At 43.4% G+C, this 21,763-nt stretch overlaps 5 protein-coding genes across 5 annotated transcripts; 3 read left to right on the top strand and 2 right to left on the bottom strand.

Annotated features, from left to right (window-relative positions):
* The first annotated feature begins 349 nt into the window (after positions 1 to 349).
* On the top strand, positions 350 to 1,303 carry LOC115816022 (cotranscriptional regulator FAM172A homolog). The gene has a single exon (XM_075353585.1). It carries the CDS (start codon positions 350 to 352, stop codon positions 1,301 to 1,303), a length of 954 nt encoding a protein of 317 aa, XP_075209700.1.
* Positions 1,304 to 2,199: 896 nt separating this feature from the next.
* txnl4b (thioredoxin-like 4B) lies at positions 2,200 to 3,097 on the bottom strand. Its single transcript, XM_030780615.1, has 3 exons — positions 2,966 to 3,097; positions 2,714 to 2,865; positions 2,200 to 2,370 (listed from the first exon to the last, which is right to left on the bottom strand). The coding sequence occupies exons 1-3, from the start codon at positions 3,095 to 3,097 to the stop codon at positions 2,205 to 2,207; spliced, it is 450 nt and encodes a 149-aa protein (XP_030636475.1). The 3' UTR covers positions 2,200 to 2,204.
* Positions 3,098 to 3,667: 570 nt separating this feature from the next.
* On the top strand, positions 3,668 to 5,495 carry trmt10c (tRNA methyltransferase 10C, mitochondrial RNase P subunit). Its single transcript, XM_030780613.1, has one exon. It carries the CDS (start codon positions 3,751 to 3,753, stop codon positions 5,275 to 5,277), a length of 1,527 nt encoding a protein of 508 aa, XP_030636473.1. The 5' UTR covers positions 3,668 to 3,750; the 3' UTR covers positions 5,278 to 5,495.
* Positions 5,496 to 5,790: 295 nt separating this feature from the next.
* Positions 5,791 to 10,583, bottom strand: blzf1 (basic leucine zipper nuclear factor 1). The gene is made up of 7 exons (XM_030779932.1): positions 10,504 to 10,583; positions 9,833 to 9,920; positions 9,227 to 9,663; positions 8,550 to 8,749; positions 8,112 to 8,240; positions 7,617 to 7,839; positions 5,791 to 7,366 (listed from the first exon to the last, which is right to left on the bottom strand). Exons 2-7 carry the CDS (start codon positions 9,900 to 9,902, stop codon positions 7,181 to 7,183), a joined length of 1,245 nt encoding a protein of 414 aa, XP_030635792.1. The 5' UTR covers positions 9,903 to 9,920; positions 10,504 to 10,583; the 3' UTR covers positions 5,791 to 7,180.
* A 212-nt stretch (positions 10,584 to 10,795) lies between these two features.
* ercc5 (excision repair cross-complementation group 5) lies at positions 10,796 to 20,474 on the top strand. The gene is made up of 17 exons (XM_030778992.1): positions 10,796 to 10,863; positions 11,233 to 11,327; positions 12,020 to 12,195; positions 12,574 to 12,689; positions 13,016 to 13,117; positions 13,230 to 13,290; positions 13,692 to 13,835; positions 14,163 to 14,364; positions 15,053 to 15,942; positions 15,997 to 16,099; positions 16,251 to 16,504; positions 16,855 to 16,974; positions 18,499 to 18,712; positions 18,987 to 19,131; positions 19,341 to 19,541; positions 19,644 to 19,728; positions 19,944 to 20,474. The coding sequence occupies exons 2-17, from the start codon at positions 11,240 to 11,242 to the stop codon at positions 20,472 to 20,474; spliced, it is 3,432 nt and encodes a 1,143-aa protein (XP_030634852.1). The 5' UTR covers positions 10,796 to 10,863; positions 11,233 to 11,239.
* The last annotated feature ends 1,289 nt before the right edge of the window (positions 20,475 to 21,763 follow it).

The raw sequence follows: 21,763 nt of genomic DNA, 5'->3' as shown, positions 1-21,763 counted from the left end.
TCGCACGAACTTTCTGGACTCAAAAGATTTGATTTATCTCCACGAATTAAGGTAATACTAAACTAAGTTGATGTTCAAGACCAGTTTTTGTCTGCAGATACCCATTATCCTTGGAAATTCTCAGATTTAAACTGGGCTAAGCTAATTAAACTAATCTTCTTACCCATGCACAAATCCTGACACTGTACAAAAAGTACATTTTTAGATATAAAAGTGCAAGATGCATTAAACTTAAGAAAGGCAAGTTCTACTTTTCACAGGTGTCCTTTGCCTATTGTTGCTAATTAGATCAAGTGAAAGAAATGGCCTCTTTTGTTCCAGCTCATCACAATCTCTGTGCATCTTCCAAATGGAGCGTGTGGAGCCCAAGATTCAATCCGATTTCCCATATTACTTCACTGAAGATGGGCACCTCATCCACAGAGATACAAAGGAGCCTTATGTGTTTACCTTTAGACTCCAGGATGTCCAACGAACTGAGAAGAATCACCTGGCCCTCTGCCACTACATCACCCAGTCTGTGTACAACATGCTGGAGGATCTGTACCAACTGCATAGGGTTTACCTTTCACACAACAGACAGGCTGACCCACAGTGTGGTTTTGTGTACATGAGTCCTGGGGCTCTGGAGCACCCTGGAACACTTCTAATCCTGATCCAGGACTGGGGTACAGTGCACTGTGGGGTGTGGAGCTGGAGGGCAGTGGCCCATGAGGGACTAGAGAGAGGCAGCCAAATCCCATACGTGCGTCGGGCGCTGAGGGAGTCCTGTGCTGTGCTGTTAATGAACCCTAATCAAGGCGGGTTATCTCCGGAGGAGCACGTGCGTGCCGTTTGGGACGTCCTCGTCGCCCGCAGCGTCGCAGAGCGCGTGGGCGTGGTAACGCACGGTTATGGCGGTTTGGCATTCGTGAACCTGCTGTGCCAGCGACCGGAGGAAGTCCAGCGGCGAGTGTGGGCGGCGGCTTTCCTTGACTCGTCTCACAGCCTTTGGCACCAGCCTCTGGGCCCCGCAAGCCGCGACTGGTTAAAGGCTCATTCCAGGAGGTGGGTACTGAGCACAAAACCACTCAACCGCTCAGTGAGCTCCCTCAGGGCAGGGTGCCTGCAAATGTCAGCAGGCACCCAGAGTCATGACATGGTACCCGCAGTCTGCATGGAGTCTGTGTTCCGCTTCTTTGCCAAGCTGATGAGCCCCAAGGCCATGCCCACTCCCTTTGACATCATCACAAGGAGCAGGAGCCAAGTTCAAGGCAGGCTGGGAGTTGCTGTCACCAACAATCATGACAACAAGAAAGCATGAAGAATACTTAGTCCACCAGAGCAATGGTGTTTGTACTGAGTGTGTGTTGGATGTGGAGAGAGAAGCTGTCTGTGCCACCACACTGACAGATATAGTAAGAATTGTTAACTTACAAAGCTGTTTAAGTTAGATGAACATAAGTGGGGTATTTGAATCATGCAGAACAGAGTAATGTCATAATGACTTTTGATTTTCTGTTTCACTCTTACTGGAGAAAATAAATTAGCACGTGTCATACAGAAAAACAAATGTGTTTTTGTTTGTTTGTTTTTGCAAAAATGTCAATCATTCACAAGACGCACTTCAGAACAATTGTTAATCTGAAAAATCAAAGTCTACATATGATTTATAAATATGATTCGGGCAAAAACAGCTAAAACCACAGGCAATGACGAGATTTTTCAGCTGAAGCATTTATTTGAGAAACATTTCCATTAATAAAAGAGACATATTTTTTGTCAGTCACTACATTATAAACAAATGATAAATATAACTAAACTATAATCAAAATATGACACAAATCAAATGGACTATTTCTGTTTTACTTATCGGGCATTGCTTAAAAGCCTAGGAAACTGCCAACTGGTTGCAGCCTTAAATCTAATGGTATCATTTCCATAGGAAACATGTAGGGTACAAGTTACATTTCCGTTGCTTAGTCTGCTCCATTTGCCTGAACAAAAGCATTTCCTCTGACCAAACTGGTTTAGAAACGTTACACCTACAGCAAATATATTCAAACCCAATTATTTTTGACCTTAAAAGCCTCAGTTTCTAACCACAAAGCCAATGTGGATTGATTTCAAAACCACACAACACATCATAGATGTAATAAAAATTCATATAATGTGGGCACTCAGTTGTGGTTGTTGTGCAGTCATAGTGACAGGTTTTCTCTGAACTAGATGCCATGATAGAGGAGATCATATTTAGGGATGTTTCTTGGATCAATAGGGCTCTGTACTATGAGCTTCCCTCTCATGGCACCACGGTAGATCACCTCAATCAAGTCTATAAAATCCTGTTTGGTCTTAAAGCTTCCGACAAATTTGGTGTGGTCCGGGGACCTGAAAGAACAGAAATTAGTTGTTACAGTACACCGCATTGTCTGGAAATCTTTATGAGGGGGAAAAAGCAACAGCAAAACTGAGCGTGTCATTACAACATTCTCCAGAGGTGGTTTGTTATGTTACGGTAGCAAGGTCAAGTCAATTGAATCTGTGTGCAGCGTTTCTCAAAGTCTAAACAGTCAGGCGGAAAAGACAAGCAGCCACGAAGAACACCAGTTAACACAACGTATGTCATAAAGCCCTGTTTTACATGTGAAGGCAAGAGAACTAAGGTTTTGAATCTGTCGGCTACGGTTAAATTTATTAAGCTATTCTATTGTAATATGTGTGCGAGGCTTACCCGTAATCGACTTTCATGTGTTGTCCGTTGAAGAAAAATACCGTTGAGGGAATGTAACTGATGTCAAAATACCGGGTGTATATCGGAGCTTTATCCACATCCACGAGATAAATAGACGCCATATTACTCAAGTCGTGAGAGGTTTTTGACAGCTGCCAACAGAGGAACAAAATTACGATTTTCATGTCGAAAAACAACAAAAGGATTCAAGAGTAGAAACAAATAGCACTTCGCAAGTAGAGGGATACTAACAATTTCATCCAGTTGCATGCAAACGGAGTCGTCATCTCTTCCAAAGCGCAGCACTAGAACCTTTTCAGCGACATTTTTAATTACTTCGTCAATATCCTTTTTACAGGATAATTTAGGGAGGAATAAACTCATGGTTTCAAAAGATTGTTATCTCACTTCATGAAGAAATCATCCAAGAGAGAATTTTTACTTTAGTTCCTTGGGTGCTTCAGTAAACAGGTATCACAAACTGATTTCGTAGTTCCATCACTATAAAATGACCGCCTGGAAACACAAGTTTTGTGGTCGATCAGAACAGAATTGTAATAAATAAATTGTAAAAGTGGAGATGGCTAGAGGTTAGTTATATATTAATATTTAACTCGAATACCTCTTATCGTTTTATTTCTCCGTAAGAATATGAATGAATATATCATTTGAAGCTAAAATAGGCAAATACTTTCGGACCACTTGCTTCACTACGGACGGGTGATGGTGTTGTACTCACTCACAACGTGACCTTAGGCAGAGCATGATACGGCTCCAAACATAGCACTCGGAAGTTTCGGTTTAAACCATTACCGTTTATATATATTCTGTAAACACATTTAGTGGTTAGCTTACGAACAGTCACCGGAATGTGGTACGATAAAAACAACATTAAATCCATTGATTCCAAGCTGCTGTTTTGTGCTTCAAGATGTCTGCAGTTTCTCCGCACAAGCGTCCTATGACTTTTACCTAACGCCGAGAGGCTCATATGGAATAGTAAGTTCGGTGGACTCCAGGTTTAAAGTTCACCGCTAATGGATCTGATCAAAATATCGCTTTTAAGTGTGGTACGGAGGAGCTACTGTGCATGGACTACTACGCCTTTGGGAAGTCGACTGGCCAGTTTACGACATGCAGGTGCACGTGTAACCGCCAAGCCATCCCCATATTCAGTACAACCTGCCCTCAGCCGACACTTAAGTTTCAGTGGGCCATTATGGAAAGATGTTCCAGAATCTGAAGATAAACCCACAGAGAAGCTTGACTTAGATGTTTGGAAATCTGTCATGAGATCTCAGACGCTGCAGGAGGAGACACAGGAGGATGAAGAGGAACCAGGAACTCCAGGGGAGGATGCTGAACTCTCTCCGCTGGAGGCCAGCCGCCAACTGGTGGAGGCGTGGCGTTTAGCCGGCAAGATGGTGCCAGATCAAATGACTGAGGAACAGCTGGAGACTCTGGCAGAATTAACTACCAAAAGCTCTAAGAAAAAATTTCTCAAGTACTTGGCTATTAGGGAAGGTTACAAAAACGCCAGGAAAGAGAAGAAGGCAAAAAAGAAGGAGGACCAAAAGGCCGAGAGCGAGGGGGAAGCTGAGGGAAGGGACGGAGAGACCGACGAGGAAAAAGACAAGGAAGGAGAGAGCAAGCTCAGGAACACGTTTCTGCTGAAGTTCTGGGATCGTTCCTTGGACGTACTACTGGGATGGAGGGCTGCGCAGGCTATGCGCTTTGGCCAGCCCCTGGTTTATGACATGAGCTATGAGCAACACATGTCACGTCGCGAGATGGAGAACACGGTCTCGCAACTGCTGCAGAGCGAGGGCTTCAACCGTCAGTCGTCGGACCCCTTCCATCTGCATTTCTGTAACCTGCGGCCCAACGGAGCGTACGAGCGCGAGCTGCTAAAACGCTACGGCGCCGATACCTGGGGACGCCTCTTGATCACCGCCACTCCCCAGAGCTATGTAGATGTGTTCCCTCACGAGAGCCTTGTCTATCTCACTGCGGATTCGCCAAACGTACTGCGTACTTTTGACCACAACAAAGTGTACATTATTGGCGCTCTAGTTGACCGCTCCATCCAGTCGGGCGTCTCTTTGGCTAATGCCAAGCGTCTCAAGCTGGCCACCGCTCGACTTCCCCTGGATGAGTTCCTGTACTGGGAACTGGGAGCCAAGAATCTTACCCTGGACCAGATGATCCGTATTTTGCTGACTGCTAAGGAAACAGGCAGCTGGGAGAAGGCTTTGGAGTTTGTGCCCACGAGGAAGCATGATGGTTTCCACCAGCGGAGGAAAGAGAGCAAACCCACACCTGCCCCTCCTGTCAAAGCGAATACATTCACTGATAAGGATATGAGTGGAAATGTAGACAGACGGTTTGTTGATAAACAGAGAAGGTCAAGGGAAAGTGATACAAGTAGCATCCCCAGCAAACCTAGCTTTGGAGTAAAGAGCAACTTCCAAGTCCCAAGCAGGCTAAGAACTTCACTGAAAACCAAAATGGAAGAACGGAACAACAGAGAAAAGAGTAAGAGGAAGTGGTGGGAGGAAAACTAGCCAATAAACTGTTGTCATCGAGTCTAACTCAGGCCTGGTTTGTGTGACACTACAGGCTATTTGCCTTAGGCTTGTGCAAATAAAATGGTTTGCTAATGTGACAGAGAAATCTGGTTGCCTGTAAAATAACTAAAGTTTCTTATTTTGGATTCAGAGCCCTTCAGTTACTTAATGTGGTGGCAAACCTAATCCCCATTGTGATAAAACGGAAATGTCATTTTTCAGAATGTCAGCTGCCTTGTAACACTCTGGAATCCAACTACTCTAACTCATTTCACGCAGCTTCAAATGGCAAAGATTTATTTGTGCTTGAAAGACTTCCCAAGCAGACAACTCCAATTTTTGTGTCATGTAATAAAAATAACTCAGGAAAAATTCAACCGAAAACACAGTTTATTTTGGTCCCTTTAAATAATTTTACAGAGAAACATACAACACACTCATGTAATTTTTGTTTTAATCAAAACAACAATGTAATATTGTAAGAGTGTGAGATTCAACAAGCTGAAAAAAAAAAGGAAATGTTTAATTGTCCACTGTACCTCACTACAGATGCAGGACCTTTGATTTCATTCACAAGACTGAGGCAAAGTATAATTCAACTATTTCCAGGTTTTCCACTCCTGTGCAAATACACCATCACAATACTGTGCTCCACGACTCCACCGCCAAGTCTTACTGGAGCAAAGAAAACATCTTTCAAAAATGAGCTCCTCCACTTACACATCTAATTACTGCACATACCAATACTGCATCCCGTCAGGTTGCTTTTTTTGACAGGTTCTGTCAGCGTTCATCAACTCTCATAAAAGTCAATAAATAGCAAAAGAGAAGTTACTTTAGGTACATGATCTGAACTACTTTAAACTCAACTCCAAGTCTTAAAAAAAAGTAATCTCTTTATACACAGCAAACTCAGCAATACATTACTCACAGTAACTCATCAAAATATGTCATAATAAATTAATTCCATGTCTTAAATCCAAAATGAATCTGAGATGGGTTTCTCATAATGTCCTTGTCAGGAAACATTGGTGTGAAAATGAGATCTTTTACAAAATAGAAAAATCAGTCTATAACAATGTTTATCAACATTCACGATTAGCTAGTCAAGCTAAAATGCTAATCCTTACAATTTTTTGGGGGGGGTGGTTCTTTAAAATGGTAGCCTTTACATCATATCAAATACAGTGCAATAAAGTTAACCAATTAGAGCCATTCTACATCCACTGCTGGTGACTGTAGTTTAAATGTCAGTTCGGGTCCTCTCTTTGGTTATGTAAATAAGAGGTTCACTGTGCCACATAGACCATCTGGTGTAAAAAGATGCTGGTGAGTCAGTGGCCATCTCATAATCTCACGGGAGTTTTTTTTTATTGGCCGTAGTTTAACTTTTTTCGTGGATTATTTCATCTTGTCTTTTCCTTCTCTTTGTGATAATCTAACCCTGATAGGGAAAAACTCCTATGGTATTGTTTTAAACTCCAAATTCTATTTCATATTACAATATACAGCAGCAAGATTTGTCATGCAACATTGCTAATGCAGACTGAGTAATGCAAAGTAACCTTTGTGATAGGAGGCCAATTATTTAGACAGTATTAAATGAGCCAGAGTCACTGTAACGCAGGATACAGAGAGCAGCTTTAGTCGGCGGGGGGGGGTCACTCTGGACTGGACACAGCGTATATCCCATCCTGACCCTTTCAAGTACTGTGCTTATTTTTTGTTCTGCCTTTTTTTGCTTAGGGAGAACAAAGCCCTTAAATCACCAAACCAGTCTCTGAAGAATGACAATTATGAAAGTAAAAAGGCATAATTTCACACACTGGAAAAGCATTTTGTCTGTAACCCATAACAAAACAAACAAACAAACAAAAAAAAAACCTCCACAGCCTTTGGCCTAGAGAACCAGGAGTTCACCGCTGCAGCGTTCACAGCAGTTGAAGGTGATGTTCTCGTAGCGTGTGTATGGGTGGAAACGCCCAATGCTCTTCTTATTGGGTAAGAAGGGCGAGGACCCGCTGTCAGATAGAGGCACCTCACCCTCGCCATCTGGACAAGATATGGGGTCTAGAATCCTCAGCACCTGAGAGGAGAAATAAGACATTTGACATAATAATTACAGTCATGGGTCATGGAATGGTGGTGTGCCATCAGCCAAAATGTTGTATTGTAATATTTGACTGTTGTGTCACCATAAAGCGCTGAGTGTTGTTTCTATGTATCCACTCTTTTCAAATACACAGTTACAAAAGACAGAGGTTAAGCAGAGGAAGTCTCGGTACAATAAAACTGACAAAACACAAAAAATTTTTTTTACTGTTGGAGAACTATACCTTCTCTGCCATCTTCTCAGCTGGTGTGTTACAGAGTTCTGACATCTGACTGCCCTTCACGCCGCTCTTGTTGTTGCCTACATTTCCCAGCAGGTGGGAGTTGATGGCATCAGCAAGTTTGTGATTGGCTGCAGCCAGTTCACCGGTGCTCAGCGGTTGGGCACTGGGGTAATAGGTTTGCTGTCTCCCGTACTGCAGGGAGACCAGGAGCTGCTCCAGAGCCCTGCCAAGCATACAATGAACCTTTAGTGTCTCAATCTTTATTGGTGTCTATAACAACAAACCATAAAACAGCCACTGATAAAAAAATTGCTTTTGTCTGTTAAACCATAGCTTGTTATCAGTGTTAGTCTCCCCTGAAGAACAAGACTTTATCACCATAATACAAGTAGAACAGCTTGAGTTCAAGTATATTATGTGAGTGTAAAAGCCACGTGTAGTTAATTAAGTGTGACTCTGGGCCTCTGCATGGATGTGTCTGTTTACCCATCGTACCTGTGTGTGTGCATCATATCCCTGGAGAATTCCTCTCTTTCACTCAGCAGGTCCTGGATGGCGCTTTGGGCTTCTCTGGTTTGGCGCTGCAGAGCGGCCCTGGCATTGGTTAGTTCCTCAGCCATCACTCTGGGTTAAGAGTACACAAAGACAGCCTGTCAACATGTGTCTACACAGGCACCTAATCAGCAAGCTCTTTTCACTGAAAAACCTATGCATTTTTACCCAGTCCTTAAACACAGCAGTATTTACTACTAAGGAGCAATTCCAAACAAAATGCATACTACTTTCTATTGTTTGTAATGAATCACTTGACACACTATTCATGCTGCATTCAAATGATCTCTATTTCACTCACCATTTCACTACAGTCCTTATCACCTACACATTGTCTCTTTATGATTTCAGTCAAACACACACACACACACACACACACACCTGCTGGCGAGGAACTTGCTCCTCCACACATCACATTGAATGCTCATACGCTCCAGCTGCTCTGCAGTGTGGGCCAGACTGCGGCCCAGTGCCTCGTTCTCCAGGATCAGCTGGTTCTTCTCCCGCGCAAGTCGCTCAAAGTGATACTGCAGGTCATCGCCTACCGAGGCCACCAACAGCTTCTTAAGCTCTCTGTTAACCTGTGCAGAGTACGCATATCCATGTTACAGCAGGGTCAAAATAACCATACGTGTCCCATTACAATAATCTAACAGTCATTACTGGGGTTGGCTTTTCAAATATATAAAGCCACATCACCCTCTAATCTGAGTAAGTGAAAACACTCTATTCAACTCTATCATTCAATCCTGCGAGATTTTGGCCCTGCCATAATCCCTTCTGTTCACGGGCTCTTCACGACGTCGATAAATTGAATCAAGTATGTTCAGGTTAGGTAAGCTGAAAAGCCAACATACAAGGTGATGCTGCAAAAACGGTCAGCATTTCCTTTCTCTGAGGTGTTAACTCTTATTGTCTTTATTCATGAACCCCCGATAGTATACTCACTCTGTGATAAAAGGAAACAAGACAAAGCAACTTCTCTTAAAAAAAAAAAAAAAAAAAATCAGCAGCCTATTCTCTATATAGTCTCCATTCCTCGTAGAGAGAGATCTTACCTCGGTCTGAACACGTAGCTGATTGGACAAGCCCTCTTTGTCCTGTAGCAGTCTGCGCTCTGAGTTCTGCAGCTTCTCCAGGGCACTCTTCCAGTCCTGGGGTTCTGTGGGAGAGGGGGGCTGCTCGTCCCCGTGCAGAACCGGAGACGAACCTCTCTCCTCCCCTTTCCCCTCCGTCTGAGTCACCGTGCGTCCGCTCCTGCTGATAGCTGCACGTGGAACCACGATCCGAACCGCTTCCACCTCTGTACAAGCCTCCCTGCTCACCTTCCCCAAGTGCAGTACACCTGGCGACTGGGGCGTCACGGCAACTGCCCGTGGGCTGTGCCTCGGGGTAGCCACTTTCAGGAGTGGAGCCTTCTCTGTGGACATCTCCTGGGTTATCGTAGGCTTGTCCGTTTCCATGCCATCACCAGGGCCACGGACTGGCTCAATGGCTAAGAAAGAGAGAAAGAGTTGATCAGGATATGTTCTTGCTCATTCACTGGCCGAGACATGTCTGAGTTTTGATCTCAAGAGCCTGGTTGGCTTTGAGGTTATTTAGACTGTGATGTCTAAAGTATGTAAACAATGAACTGAAATGAGATTGAAGTGGAGATTACTTACCTGTGATGACTACTTCGGACGACATGGTCTGCAAGGTTCTTTGTAGTCCAAGAACTGATGAAACTTTCATGAATTGTCTGTGAGGTCCCTGAAAAAGATGACAATATGTAAAATAAATAAATAAATAAATAAAAGTCAAGAGCTTTGAAAAATCCTGAGACTTATGCCACTGAACAACAAGCATTACGGGACACCATTTAACACCATTTTACGACCCCATACCATTTGGGCCTACTTACGAGTAACCTTACCACGCTAACAATACTCATAACTACAATATTACCAATTTACCAACATGACAATTATTATACAAATTCTATCAAGTGCTCAAAAGGTAAAACACACCAAAATTCCAGTAAGTGAGAACTAATCGAGAGCTTTCACACGTATGACTTTAGTCCGCGTCTCTGTTAGCGACACCGTTTTACAATCCAATCACAACTAAAGCTTTCACAGAAACCGCTATCGATATATGCTCACTATCTAGAGATAGATTAGACTGTAATTTGCTGGCATGCATATTAACTAGCCCATTGCTAGTATGCTAACAATCGCTTAAAATCAAACGCAACCGAGGTGACAGTCCACACTCGTTCATATATGACACAGAAATGTTTCTTACAAGACAGACCTCTGCATTAGATTTTCGTATCTAATGTGAATGAATTTACCGTAAAATTTCGACGCAACAAACTCGACAATTTAAGATCTTCACATTGTTAACTTCCACTTCTCCATTTCGACATTGTTGCCGGATGTTGCTGGCTCGAGGAGCGTCACAGGAACGAAACGTTATCAATGATCTGGGATCAGCAGGAAGGTTTTTGTTCACAATTCATACAGTTTACTGAAACAGCAAACTTGATCCTGGATCAGTAAGCGGAAACAGTCTCGACAATCGAGAAGAGGAACTACTGACCACTGGTGAATGTGACCAGTAGGACTTCAAAAACAGCGACTCCCTGTAATTCGGCTACTGCAGCTTTGTGCTGCTTCTGGAGAATCTGTGAAAACAGTGTTCCTGTCAAGGGGTATGTGAGCACTTGCCACCATCAGTGGGTAATTACTCATACAATCGCTACATGAATGATAGTCATATCAATGGTAGCTGAAAGAAATGGTAGTTGAATCAAACGGTTTAACCTGTTCAGATCACTATTGTAGTACTTTAAAACCTGCAAGTGACTTTTATACTTGATTAATTTACCTCTACTCGAGATGAATGTAGGCTACCTTTTGTAAGTTGTTCCGTATGAGAGCGCCAGCTAATTAACTGCTGAAGTGTAAATTATACTTGTAGCTGTGAGTTGAAAGTCAGATTGCTCTCATATCAGCGTACTCGATAGACAAACGATGATGTTTTAGTAAGTGTAAATTGTGTGTCTGAAATGTGATGGCAGAGTTTAAATGGGAGTTCACGGGCTCTGGAAGCTATTAGAGAGCACGGGGAAGCCTATCAACCCTGAGACCCTTGAAGGGAAGATCCTTGCTGTCGGTATCCTTACATAACAAGTGACACGATACGCTCCGTGTTTTCAGAATTACCTACGTACATTTTTTTTTGTCTCGCAGTATCATCGAGGTTCGAGTTTAATTCTTTTTGATTTCTTGTACCTATGTTAAATGTAAATAAGTGTTGAAAACTGCAGTATACATTCACTGTCCACTTTATTAGAAACATCTACCTTGGAGATGCACCTTGTTTACAGAAACACCAGTTTCTGCCATCTGCTATCCTCTAGCCCCTCATCAATGATAAGTTTCTGACCACAGGAACATTGTTGGCTTGATATATTTAGGTGGTGGATCACTCTGAACCCAACAGTGTCACTGACATGTGTAAAACTCTGCTGTGCCTGATGCACTCATATCAGTGTGACACCCACATCCATAACACTACCACATCAGTGTCACTGCTGTGTTGAGAATGGTCTGCCACCCTAATAATATCCAGTCAACAGCAACCCTGCAGTTAGAAACTGACCATTTATGAACGGGGAATAGGGTTGCTGACAAATTGTCCATGGCGGCACATGGGCTGCACTTGGCAATTTTACACTTCTATGGTCTACCTATGGCCTGGGTAATCGTCATAAAGTGGTCAGTGAGTGTACGTACAAATTTACACGTGTTTGTGGAAGTATGCTGGTGGTGTCTATGTTTGGGTCCCTGACTTATTCCTCACAGATATCAGCATCTGGCTCAACCAAGCCGTGAAAGGGGTGCGGGATCGAGATGGGAACAGCGTCCAGAACGCTCACTTGCTCACGCTCTTCAACCGACTCTGCAAGCTTCTCTTCTTCCGCATCAAGCCCATCTTTGTCTTTGATGGAGATGCACCGCTGCTCAAAAAGCAGACCCTGGTCAGAAACTGAAATCAACTGAATGTCAAAAGATTGGGAACAGACAAAAGATATATTGCTGCATATGACCTCCACGGGGCAGACAAGAGCCAGTAGACTGAGAGCAAGAAGACAAACATTGGCTGATTTTGAAAAACTGTGGTTCTTGAAAACGGTTGAAACTTTAGTAATATTATCAAGATTGTCCTCTCTGAAACCAGCAGCTGGAGTTAAAGCACTTAAGGTTAAATGCAAAGCTGGAGCACTTAAGGTTAAATGCAAAGGATGAATGGGGTGGGGGTGGGGGGGTAAAGAGGCCATTGAGGTGATAATATATGACCCAGTTATATTCAAGACTGTATGTATGAGTAAGTAACCCAGAACATTGTGGTTCATCAGGCCATCAGAAGACAGAGGAAAGAAGAGATCACTCGTGAGTCCCAGCAGACCAATGAGAAGCTCCTGAGGACCTTTCTGAAGAGGCAAGCCATCAAAGCAGCACTGGGAGACCGGAGGTGAGGAGTAAACTCAGGGTCCATAGAAACATAACTTCTGACATGGATTCTTCCTCTTATGAAATCTATGGTACTTTGTGCCAGTTTTTCTCAGAGTATGAAGGTTTAGTATTTGACTTTCCAAGTGCTAATAAATATAATTATGTGCAGCTTATCCTAAATCAGCACTCTGTCCGGGACAGTTGATACATGCGAGTCGTAATTTTGAAATGGTCTGGTAGAGATAAAATCCATGCAGTTAAAAATTCTTCAGTGGCTTTTGAGAGAAGTTTTTGTTACGTCTTATGTCATGTTTACTGGTTCACATGCTTTTTCTGACCGCACAGTCAAGAGACCATTCCCAGCATCTCCTCAGTGAGACAGGAGGAGGCGGATGACATATATGCTCTGCCCGCGTTACCACCCGCAGAGGAGAGAGAAAGAAACAGGTGGGAAAATGAGACTTTTCATGAGACGGTGATTATAGTAATTACATCCTCATTATCTGTGTCTAAATGGTCTAAATGTTACTTTGTGCTCCTTTATTATCTGCCCTCGCAGTTCAGACGAAGATGCAGAGAGAGAATGGGAGGAGACCGTACAAAACCGTAACAGGTTTCAGGTGAACCTGACGACTCGACTAACCACCTCAGAGCCAGCCTTTAGTCGCCCGCTCCTCAGGAGCCCTCTAACAAACTGAAAGGAGAGGGTTGATTAAACTAAGTTGCTAGTTTCACCATTCAACAAATTAGTGGACGGATTGTAATCATTTTCAGTTTACTGAAATCAAGTCAGTTTTGTTTATGATCCATTGAATGGGAGTTTTTAGCAGTCAGTTGTGGTTTGAGCATCAAAGTCTGTTTGTGTTCCAGAAGACGTATGCTACTTAAGAGGATGAAGGCGTGGTGTCACATGGTCAGACGTAGCATAGCAGTTTGAAAACGGTTTGCAAGATGTTAGGGTCTAAAACATTGTTAAAAGCTCTCAAGTTGGAACAGTATGGATTTGCTCTTTGTAATTTAGGAAGAGATCTATGAAGATCCAAATGCCGTGGACATAAACTCGGAAGAGTTTTCCCTCATGCCACCTGAGGTCAAGCATGAGATCCTGAAGGAGATGAAGGACTTCAACAAGAGACGGCGTACTTTGTACCACAAACCTCCAGAGGTACTGCTGTGCGCTGCATCATCATATTATCAGACCAGTTTTCACCCCTTCACATAACCCTCATAACATACCTCTGGAATAGGTAAACACAGTGTAGGGGTCTAGAGTAACTGCAGGAAGAGTAGCCATAATCTTGAATGTTTTATTGTTTGTCACCTAATGAATTTGTCAAACAACTGATGTCTGAAAACTTGCCATCTAATTTAATTGTGGTACCCAGACCGTTTATATACTCTTTGATATCCTCACATAGGCATTATTAAGTTACATTTTATTTGTCTGATCAATGACTTATTGGTACCTGGCCCTTTTTTTTTTTTTAAACAGAAATCCGGTGACTTCTCACAGTACCAGTTGGCTGGGTTGCTGCAAAGGAACAGGCTGAACCAGCGTTTGGAGGATGTGGAGCAGGAGATGAGCCAGCGTAGCTCAGGGGTACTAGAGCAACAGCCCGACCAAGACAAAGGCCACAGTGTGGAGTCCCGCCGGCTGGTGTCAGAGGACTCTTCCCATTACATTCTCATCAAAGGTCAGAGCTTCCCCGTGCAGACAGAATTCCAGATTGGATGAAATGAAACCCGGTAAAGCTCAGATGATGCTTTTTCCCCAATGAGATTTACCAAAGTGCGTAGCGAATAGACCTAAATCAACCTGTCCCGCTACGCTATGCTACTGCTAAGAAACTACTCCAAGTGCCGTGTATGGGTTCAGTGCTTTATTGAGTCATTTTTTGTCTTTAAATGTATTCCTTGTGCCTATGACAATAAAGAGTAATTCCTGGTTATGAGGTCAGTAAGAGCTAATAGAGGTGAATTTCGTGGTGTTTTCTGAACGTGTCTAGTGCATCTTAGCATTTGATGGTGGGAAGCGACTCATTTCACCATTTTGAAGCTACATATTAAAAAATTCAAGACTGAGACCTTAACCAATGCCCAGTTTGTACATCAGGCGTCTTGTTAAAGCAGACCTGAGCAGGGACCCTTGTGTTGCATGGTTTTATTAGTGTTAAATTAAAAGGCGATAACTGCAAGTGGAAATCTCAGCATTCCCATCACAGGTAATTCTAAAGAGAGAGAGACAATGCTGAATGCAGTTCTGAGAGATGGACAATACTGAATGCAGTTCTGGGGGAGAGACAATACTGAATGCAGTTCTGAATGAACAGAGACTGATAATTTTGAAGTCAGAGAAGTTATAGTGATATATTTCTCTTGTAGGGCCCCAGAATAACAAGAACACCTCGGAGAGCCAAGTGGCTGCCACACCCTGGTCAAGTGGACCCTGGGCAAGACAAAAGAGAGCCAAAGGGAGACCAGAACCCCTCTGGCGGCCCATAGCAGAAGATAGCGCAGAGGAGAATGAACTCTCCTCCTCTTCCTCTTCATCCACAACTCCCAAACCAGCACCTAGTGGTGAGGACCAACATGGAGCACCTCCCTCCCCCCGGACCCTCAAGGCCATACAAGCAGCTATGACAGACAGCAGCAGCTCTGACGAAGAAGTCGCTTCCATCAAGAGAAGGGTCAAGGTTGGAGACAGAGCTAAAGATTTTCATGATGAGGGTGGAGGTGACGTTTCTCCACGGACTCTGCAGGCCATTCAGAGTGCCCTGATGGAGGATGACGTAGTCCCTAAGGAGGTGCATCAAAAGGATCGTGTTAAACCCCAGAAGAACCTTGTTGTCATTAGCAGTTCTGATGAGGAAGATAGCAGAGAGGAACGTTTGGACAAGGAGGTTAAAAAGGAAGAGGAGGAGGCGGACGGTGGACTGTCACCTCAGACCTTGCTGGCCATTCAGAACGCCTTGACGAAAGGAGAGGGTCTCCTCAAGGATCGCTTCCAGCCACAGGAGGAGCAGGTGGACCTCAGGAGCAGCTCTGAGAAGGAACGAATGGAGGAGTTTGTTGGTGCGAGGAGTAAGGCTTCCAGCTCCGCCATACCGTCAGATGACGCAACACAAATCCTTGGAAGCGCTCCAGATACAGGATATCCCTCTTCAGATCAAGAGTCGGACAAGGAACTAGAGCCAGTTCTTCGATCTAAGCCCCCGCTTGTTGACAGCTCCTCATTACGCAAAGGACTTGAAATGACCCGTGTATCTCTTAATGCCTCCGGGGACAGACCCCTCCCGCCAAGGAACCAGGAAATTATCACCCACCAGCCTGTTACTGATGGACAAAAGATCTCCACAGGAGAACAGACAGAGGAGAAAAATGGACAGATAGTGATAAAGAGTGAAGAGAGTGAGGAGAGCAGTTCTGAAGGTATGACCTCATTCGACCACTCGCTCACTGAGACGTTTGTTTATATGTGTAGTCATACTGCATAGCGTAACACTGTGTTAGCGTGTTACCATTTGATTTATTTGGACGAAGTGTCTTGGTACATTATACCGACATACTCTGTTCTCAACAGAGAGCTTCATTGAGGTGTCAGAAGCAGAGGATGAAAGTGGATCAGATGATTCGCATACCAAGGTAGACGCAGTGCCAGCTCAGAGCGCCAGTCCTCATGCAGATAGGACAGAAGAAGAGGAGGAGACCAAAGGGGATGATTCGATTGGTGAGAGCATCTCACAAGATAACAGTGAGGTGGAGGAGAAAGGAACTGGATCTTCTCAGGGATCAGATGCTGCCGCGGCATCCAATGAATGGGATGACATTGATATGGTAATCATATCATTACATTACACACACATTATAGTTATAGCAATCAGATTGACACATGCTCTACATCTCAACACATACACAGAAAAGGCATCAACAAGGTTATGTTAGATTGACACCAATTACCTCACAGTGAAAACAGTAGCATTCAGTCAGAATGGAACATTACTTTTTCTGAGCACAGTGCTTTTTTTGTCGTTATGCTTCAGCAATAGGGTGTACTGACTCCACTGTGTATGTGTGGGCATGTGTCTCTGTATGTGTGTCTCTGTGTGTGTGTGTGTGTGTGTGTGTGCGCACATGTGTGTATGTGTGCATGTGGATGTGGATGTGTGTGTGTGTGTGTCCTGTAGGAGGAGCTGGTGCAGCTGGAGAGCTCTTTGCAGGCGCAGCAGAGCAACCTGAGAGGACAGCAACAACAGCAGGAGCGCAGCGCTGCCACCGTCACTGGACAGATGTGCCTTGAGAGCCAGGTGATTGTCCTCAGCCATAGACATAAAAAAAAAACAAAAAAAAAAACAGAGTAGATACCCATATAATTCCACAGTCTTGGCAAGAGCTCAACTGTATTATAAAATTACAGCTGGGCCATAATCTGTCAATACACTCCAGCCCAGTGAGAGACACACATCGCCCCTATCCCAGCGGAACTAAAGGAAAGGGGCAAAAGAAGTTCACGGCACATTTTTAGGGTCTTTATGGTCTGAGGGGCCATTGTAATATTTTTTTTTATTTATTCTACACTTCACAGCTTATCTGGTTTCAAAATAGATTGATTAATCAACTGCCAAACAGCATACTTAAGCTAAGTGCGTTACCACATAGCAGTGCACTCATAAAAAAACTCAACACATCACCGCAGCGTGTTATTTTATTAATATCTGCATAATAATGTGCCTCATATACCACCTGAAGATTTGATTTGTTTTGAACAAGTGGTCCAAGTATCGAAGATGTGAATATATGTGTCTATTTCAGTCTCTGGTGTTGAGAGTTTTTATGTATCCAGTATTCTAATGCCATCATGATTTTGAGTGTGTGTTTTTACTTTGGATTGTGGAGGCTGCCTGTGCATCTATTCTGACTTCTGTGTGTGTGTGTGTGTGTGTGTGTGTGTGTGTGTGTGTGTGTGTGTGTGTGTATCTATGTATGTATATGTGTGTGTATGTTTGTGTGTGCTTTTGCGTGTGTGTGTTTATTTGTTTGTGCGTGTATGTGTGCGTGTGCGTGTGCGTGTGCGTGTGTGTGTGTGTGTGTGTGTGTGTGTGTTTATTCATGCGAGCATGTGTGTGGGGAAGTGAGTGGTCTGATGACTGCAGCAGGTGTTAAAACAACAAACAGATTAACACTAGTGATGGAACTGCTGCCAGGGCCAGTGAGCTGTCTCCCATATAAACTCTATAAATAGTGATGGTGTCAGTATTTATCTGACATCACTAAGGCCGTGATTATTGACTGCTGATAGGGTGACAAAGATGTTTACGGTTTCCCCTGCTGTAACCCATGTATAAGAACCTATCTACTTTATCTTAAGGACTAAGGCGTTTTCTCATTTTGGATGTTAGAGTAGCAGGCAGATACACTAATAAGATTAACACATTATAATCCAAGAGTGTTTATTTTCAACAGATGTTTAAAAGCTTTCCAAAGACCCAGATTTGCTGTGGTCAACATACAATAGCTACATAAGGAGGACTAACTGTTTTTTTTTTCTCTGGAAAAAAAATGCACCTAATTATGTTTTTAATATCAACCCATTTTCACATACACCTTGTCTGTCAAACACAGGAAAAGAAGACAAATTGTCTAATTCCATTAAAGTGGTTTTCAGTATAAAAACGGAAAATGCTTAAACAAACGGACATTTAAGACTTGAAAAGACCAAGTTTTAGCCGTTTTTCTTAAGAGAGATCAGTTCGTTTCTATCCTGTGTTTAAGAGCTTGAGTTATCTTAGATCTGTGTGGTTTTTGGTCCTTTTTTTTTTTCCTGCTCTCAGGAGCTCCTGCGACTCTTCGGCATCCCCTTCATGGTGGCGCCCATGGAAGCGGAGGCCCAGTGTGCCGCGCTGGACCGAACCGATCAGACCCACGGAACCATCACAGACGACAGTGACATCTGGCTCTTCGGCGGACGCCACGTCTACAAGAACTTCTTCAGCCACAACAAATATGTGGAGCATTACCAATATGTGGACCTACAGAACCAACTCAGTCAGTAACACCAGAACTAGCTCCTAACTGGATTATTTAATGAGCAGGAGTACAGAATCTGTAACTTTTCAATGGTTTTTAAATATTTCAAAAATTTCAGTTATCCTTTTAAAAGTTTTTTTTTTTTTAAAGCACTACACAGTTACGATTTTCTTTCTCTGTTTTGAATTTGTATCATGTCGTTTATGATTGAGAAAATACCATTAGACGGTAGTGATGTGTCCTTTATAAGCATCCCATTGTGTTCTCCATTAAATTCTGTGCGTTTATGTAGCTCTGGACCGGACCAAGCTGATAAACCTGGCTTACCTACTGGGCAGTGACTACACAGAGGGGATCCCAGGCGTGGGATACGTCACAGGAATGGAAATCCTTAACGAGTTCCCCGGCCCCGGATTAGAACCACTCCAGCAATTCAGGTCAGACGCATGGAAACTCTGACCACTGACCCGTGAAACAGGGAACCAAACCAACAGTGTGAATTTTTTTTTTTTTTTGGTTGTCTTCTCTTGAGCTACTATTTGTAGTGTGACTTTGTGCGCATGTGCGTTAGGTCATACGCGTATTGATGTGTATTGATCATAAACGTCTGTTAACATCTCTTTTTTTTGTATCTGGGATGGTACAGTGAATGGTGGGAAGAAGCCCAGAAAAATAAGAAGTTAGTTGCTAACCCCAAAGACACCAAAGTCAAAAAGAAGCTGAGACACCTGCAGCTACACTCTGGCTTCCCCAATCCTGCCGTTGCCCAAGCCTACCTACATCCTGCCATTGACCAATCAGAGGCCTCCTTCAGCTGGGGGCGCCCACAGCTAGAGCTCATCAAGGAATATCCTTTATGTGTGTGTGTGTATTTGTGTTTGTGTGGGTGTGTGTGTATGTGTATAGAGTCATTTCTGAATTTGCAGAGTAATTTCTTAACACACCATACATTCTGTTTGAGTCGATTTGGTTGGAACAGCAGAAAGACAGAAGAGACACTACAGCCAGTCCTGAAACAGCTAAACTCCCATCAGGTAAAACATTCAGTTTTTCTATAGTTTAGAGCAGAACCACTATTTTAAAGACACTATTCACGATGGATTTTGGGTACAACACAAACACGTATAGTACTTAATGTAATATTAGAAGAAGAGTTGAGATTGGTCATGTAGAGGCAGGTTATGTTTAGAAACACTGCGAAATGTTGTGCTGACTGGCGATATTACATGGCGGACATTGATTTTTACAGACGCAGCTGCGGATCGATTCGTTCTTTCGGCTGGAGCAGCAGGAGAGACAGGCCATTCGCAGCCAGCGTCTGCGCAGGGTAGTCACCTGCCTCAAGAGGAAAGAGCGTGAGGGAGGAGATGAGGAAGAGGAGGACGAAGAGGAGGAAACAGGCCAAATCTCTCCGGTTAAGAAAAGCAAGACAACAGGGCCCAAGGAGAATAAAGAGGGCCCAGCAGCTCCGACGTTCGCGGGGGCGTACGGAGGAGGGTTCATTGGCTCTCAGCCAATGAATACCAACAGTCTAGAGGCGCTGAAGGAAGAGACCGGTGAAGAAGTGGGCGGGGTTATGGAGGAAAAAAGGGTTTTGACCCGAAAGAACAAACCAAAATCTAACAACAGCAGCAGCAGCAGTTCAAGTTCAGAGGATGAAGGTGTGCAGACAAAAGGGGTTGCTATGGTCACCGCGCGGTCTATATTTGAGGGGAAGACAAGAGGGAGGGGGAAGAGGGGTGGGCGTGGCGGGAGGGGAAGAAGCAAGAAGAGCCAATGACCTGTTCTGCACAAACTTTATTTATGTATCTGTAGAAACTGAGACAGTACCAAAAGCAAGTGTCACTGAGATAAAGATATGAATTTTCATGCAATGTGTAAATCATGCAGAAGACATTTTGACTGACTGTGTGAACCTGTTGCTGTGATCATGTTTATGAAGTATATTTTTGGTGCTATGATGTAATTTATACTTTCATAAAAGAAAATCATTGCAAAATGTGTCAGTGTCTAGTTTTATGAGTCCTAAAAAAAAGAGATTACGTACAACTTGATTCCTTCTGAATTTGAAAGGCATTAGATTAAATTGCTTAGATTCAAGCAGACCTCAGAATGGCCTGTGAATTAGGGAGATATGTCCACTTCCAAACTAAATCAAGAATATCTGTGATCCAAATGTCTCCACTATAGTTCTGTGAGAATGAACTAAAACCCAGGTGTATGAGAGAGATTTGAATGTAAATGTGCTTATTACTCTAAGCACAAGGCTAAATTTCAGTCTTAGTAAATCAGTCCAAAGGAGTAATAGAGAAGGAAGCCTATCACCATTTCATTAGGGCAGAACTCCTCAATCTGTATAGTGCTGGTTAACTTTCCTGAATATTTTTCCTATTAAGAGTTGCTCAATTCAGTCACCTGTTGACAGTTTAACCCCCACACCCCCCAAACACACACAGACATACACACACACACACACACACACACACACACACACACACACACACACACACACACATATACTGCTGTTGTCTATTCAAAGAGAGCTATTTAAAAACTCAGTAGAACCAATGCCATTTAAGGAGTTGTGTCTCACTAATACAGGTCTTGAGAGTCAGTGCCTGTGTTGTCATCCAAGGTGGCTTTTGTGTCCTCCCTCCCCCCTTAAACCCAAGCAATACCCAATTCCCATGATTCAGATCACAGTGTCTCTTCTCCATTTCACTCAATGCCTCAGATATACAGCCAGGTTTAAAGTGACAGGTGTGTGATGAGGGACTGTAGATGCTTTGAATGACTTTGGATCGTGGCCGATCCAAACTATATTTCTGTCCCTCTGTATCTCATGGGCTCCCCTGTTAATCACCAAGCCATTTCAGAGCAGCTGTTCTTGTCAATCACCCAAAACTGCACACATGTCTGAGAGAGAGAGAGAGAGAGAGAGAGAGAGAGGTGGATGCATAGATCAACCATATTCTGTACAGCGCAGCAGGAATAACGATCTTCAACATTTATCATGGAACCTGAAGGGAAGACTGAAGCACAGAATGAAACAGAGGGTGGGTGTTCGAT

The sequence above is a fragment of the Chanos chanos genome, chromosome 7, assembly GCF_902362185.1.
Source record: "Chanos chanos chromosome 7, fChaCha1.1, whole genome shotgun sequence".
NCBI classification, from domain to species: domain Eukaryota; kingdom Metazoa; phylum Chordata; class Actinopteri; order Gonorynchiformes; family Chanidae; genus Chanos; species Chanos chanos.
This window is presented reverse-complemented; position numbering and strand designations above follow the sequence as displayed.

Coding starts and splice junctions, on each gene's coding strand:
- ercc5 (XM_030778992.1), top strand. CDS start 11,240: ATGGGAGTTCACGGGCTCTGGAAGCTATTAGAGAGCACGGGGAAGCCT. Junction 11,328..12,019: donor AGGGAAGATCCTTGCTGTCG/GTATCCTTACAT, acceptor TATTCCTCACAG/ATATCAGCATCTGGCTCAAC. Junction 16,100..16,250: donor TGAGGAGAGCAGTTCTGAAG/GTATGACCTCAT, acceptor TGTTCTCAACAG/AGAGCTTCATTGAGGTGTCA.
- LOC115816022 (XM_075353585.1), top strand. CDS start 350: ATGGAGCGTGTGGAGCCCAAGATTCAATCCGATTTCCCATATTACTTC.
- blzf1 (XM_030779932.1), bottom strand. CDS start 9,902: ATGAAAGTTTCATCAGTTCTTGGACTACAAAGAACCTTGCAGACCATG. Junction 8,750..9,226: donor AGCTACGTGTTCAGACCGAG/GTAAGATCTCTC, acceptor TACTCTGCACAG/GTTAACAGAGAGCTTAAGAA. Junction 7,367..7,616: donor CTGAGAAGATGGCAGAGAAG/GTATAGTTCTCC, acceptor TTCTCCTCTCAG/GTGCTGAGGATTCTAGACCC.
- trmt10c (XM_030780613.1), top strand. CDS start 3,751: ATGGATCTGATCAAAATATCGCTTTTAAGTGTGGTACGGAGGAGCTAC.
- txnl4b (XM_030780615.1), bottom strand. CDS start 3,097: ATGAGTTTATTCCTCCCTAAATTATCCTGTAAAAAGGATATTGACGAA. Junction 2,866..2,965: donor GCATGCAACTGGATGAAATT/GTTAGTATCCCT, acceptor CTCTGTTGGCAG/CTGTCAAAAACCTCTCACGA. Junction 2,371..2,713: donor CACATGAAAGTCGATTACGG/GTAAGCCTCGCA, acceptor CTGTTCTTTCAG/GTCCCCGGACCACACCAAAT.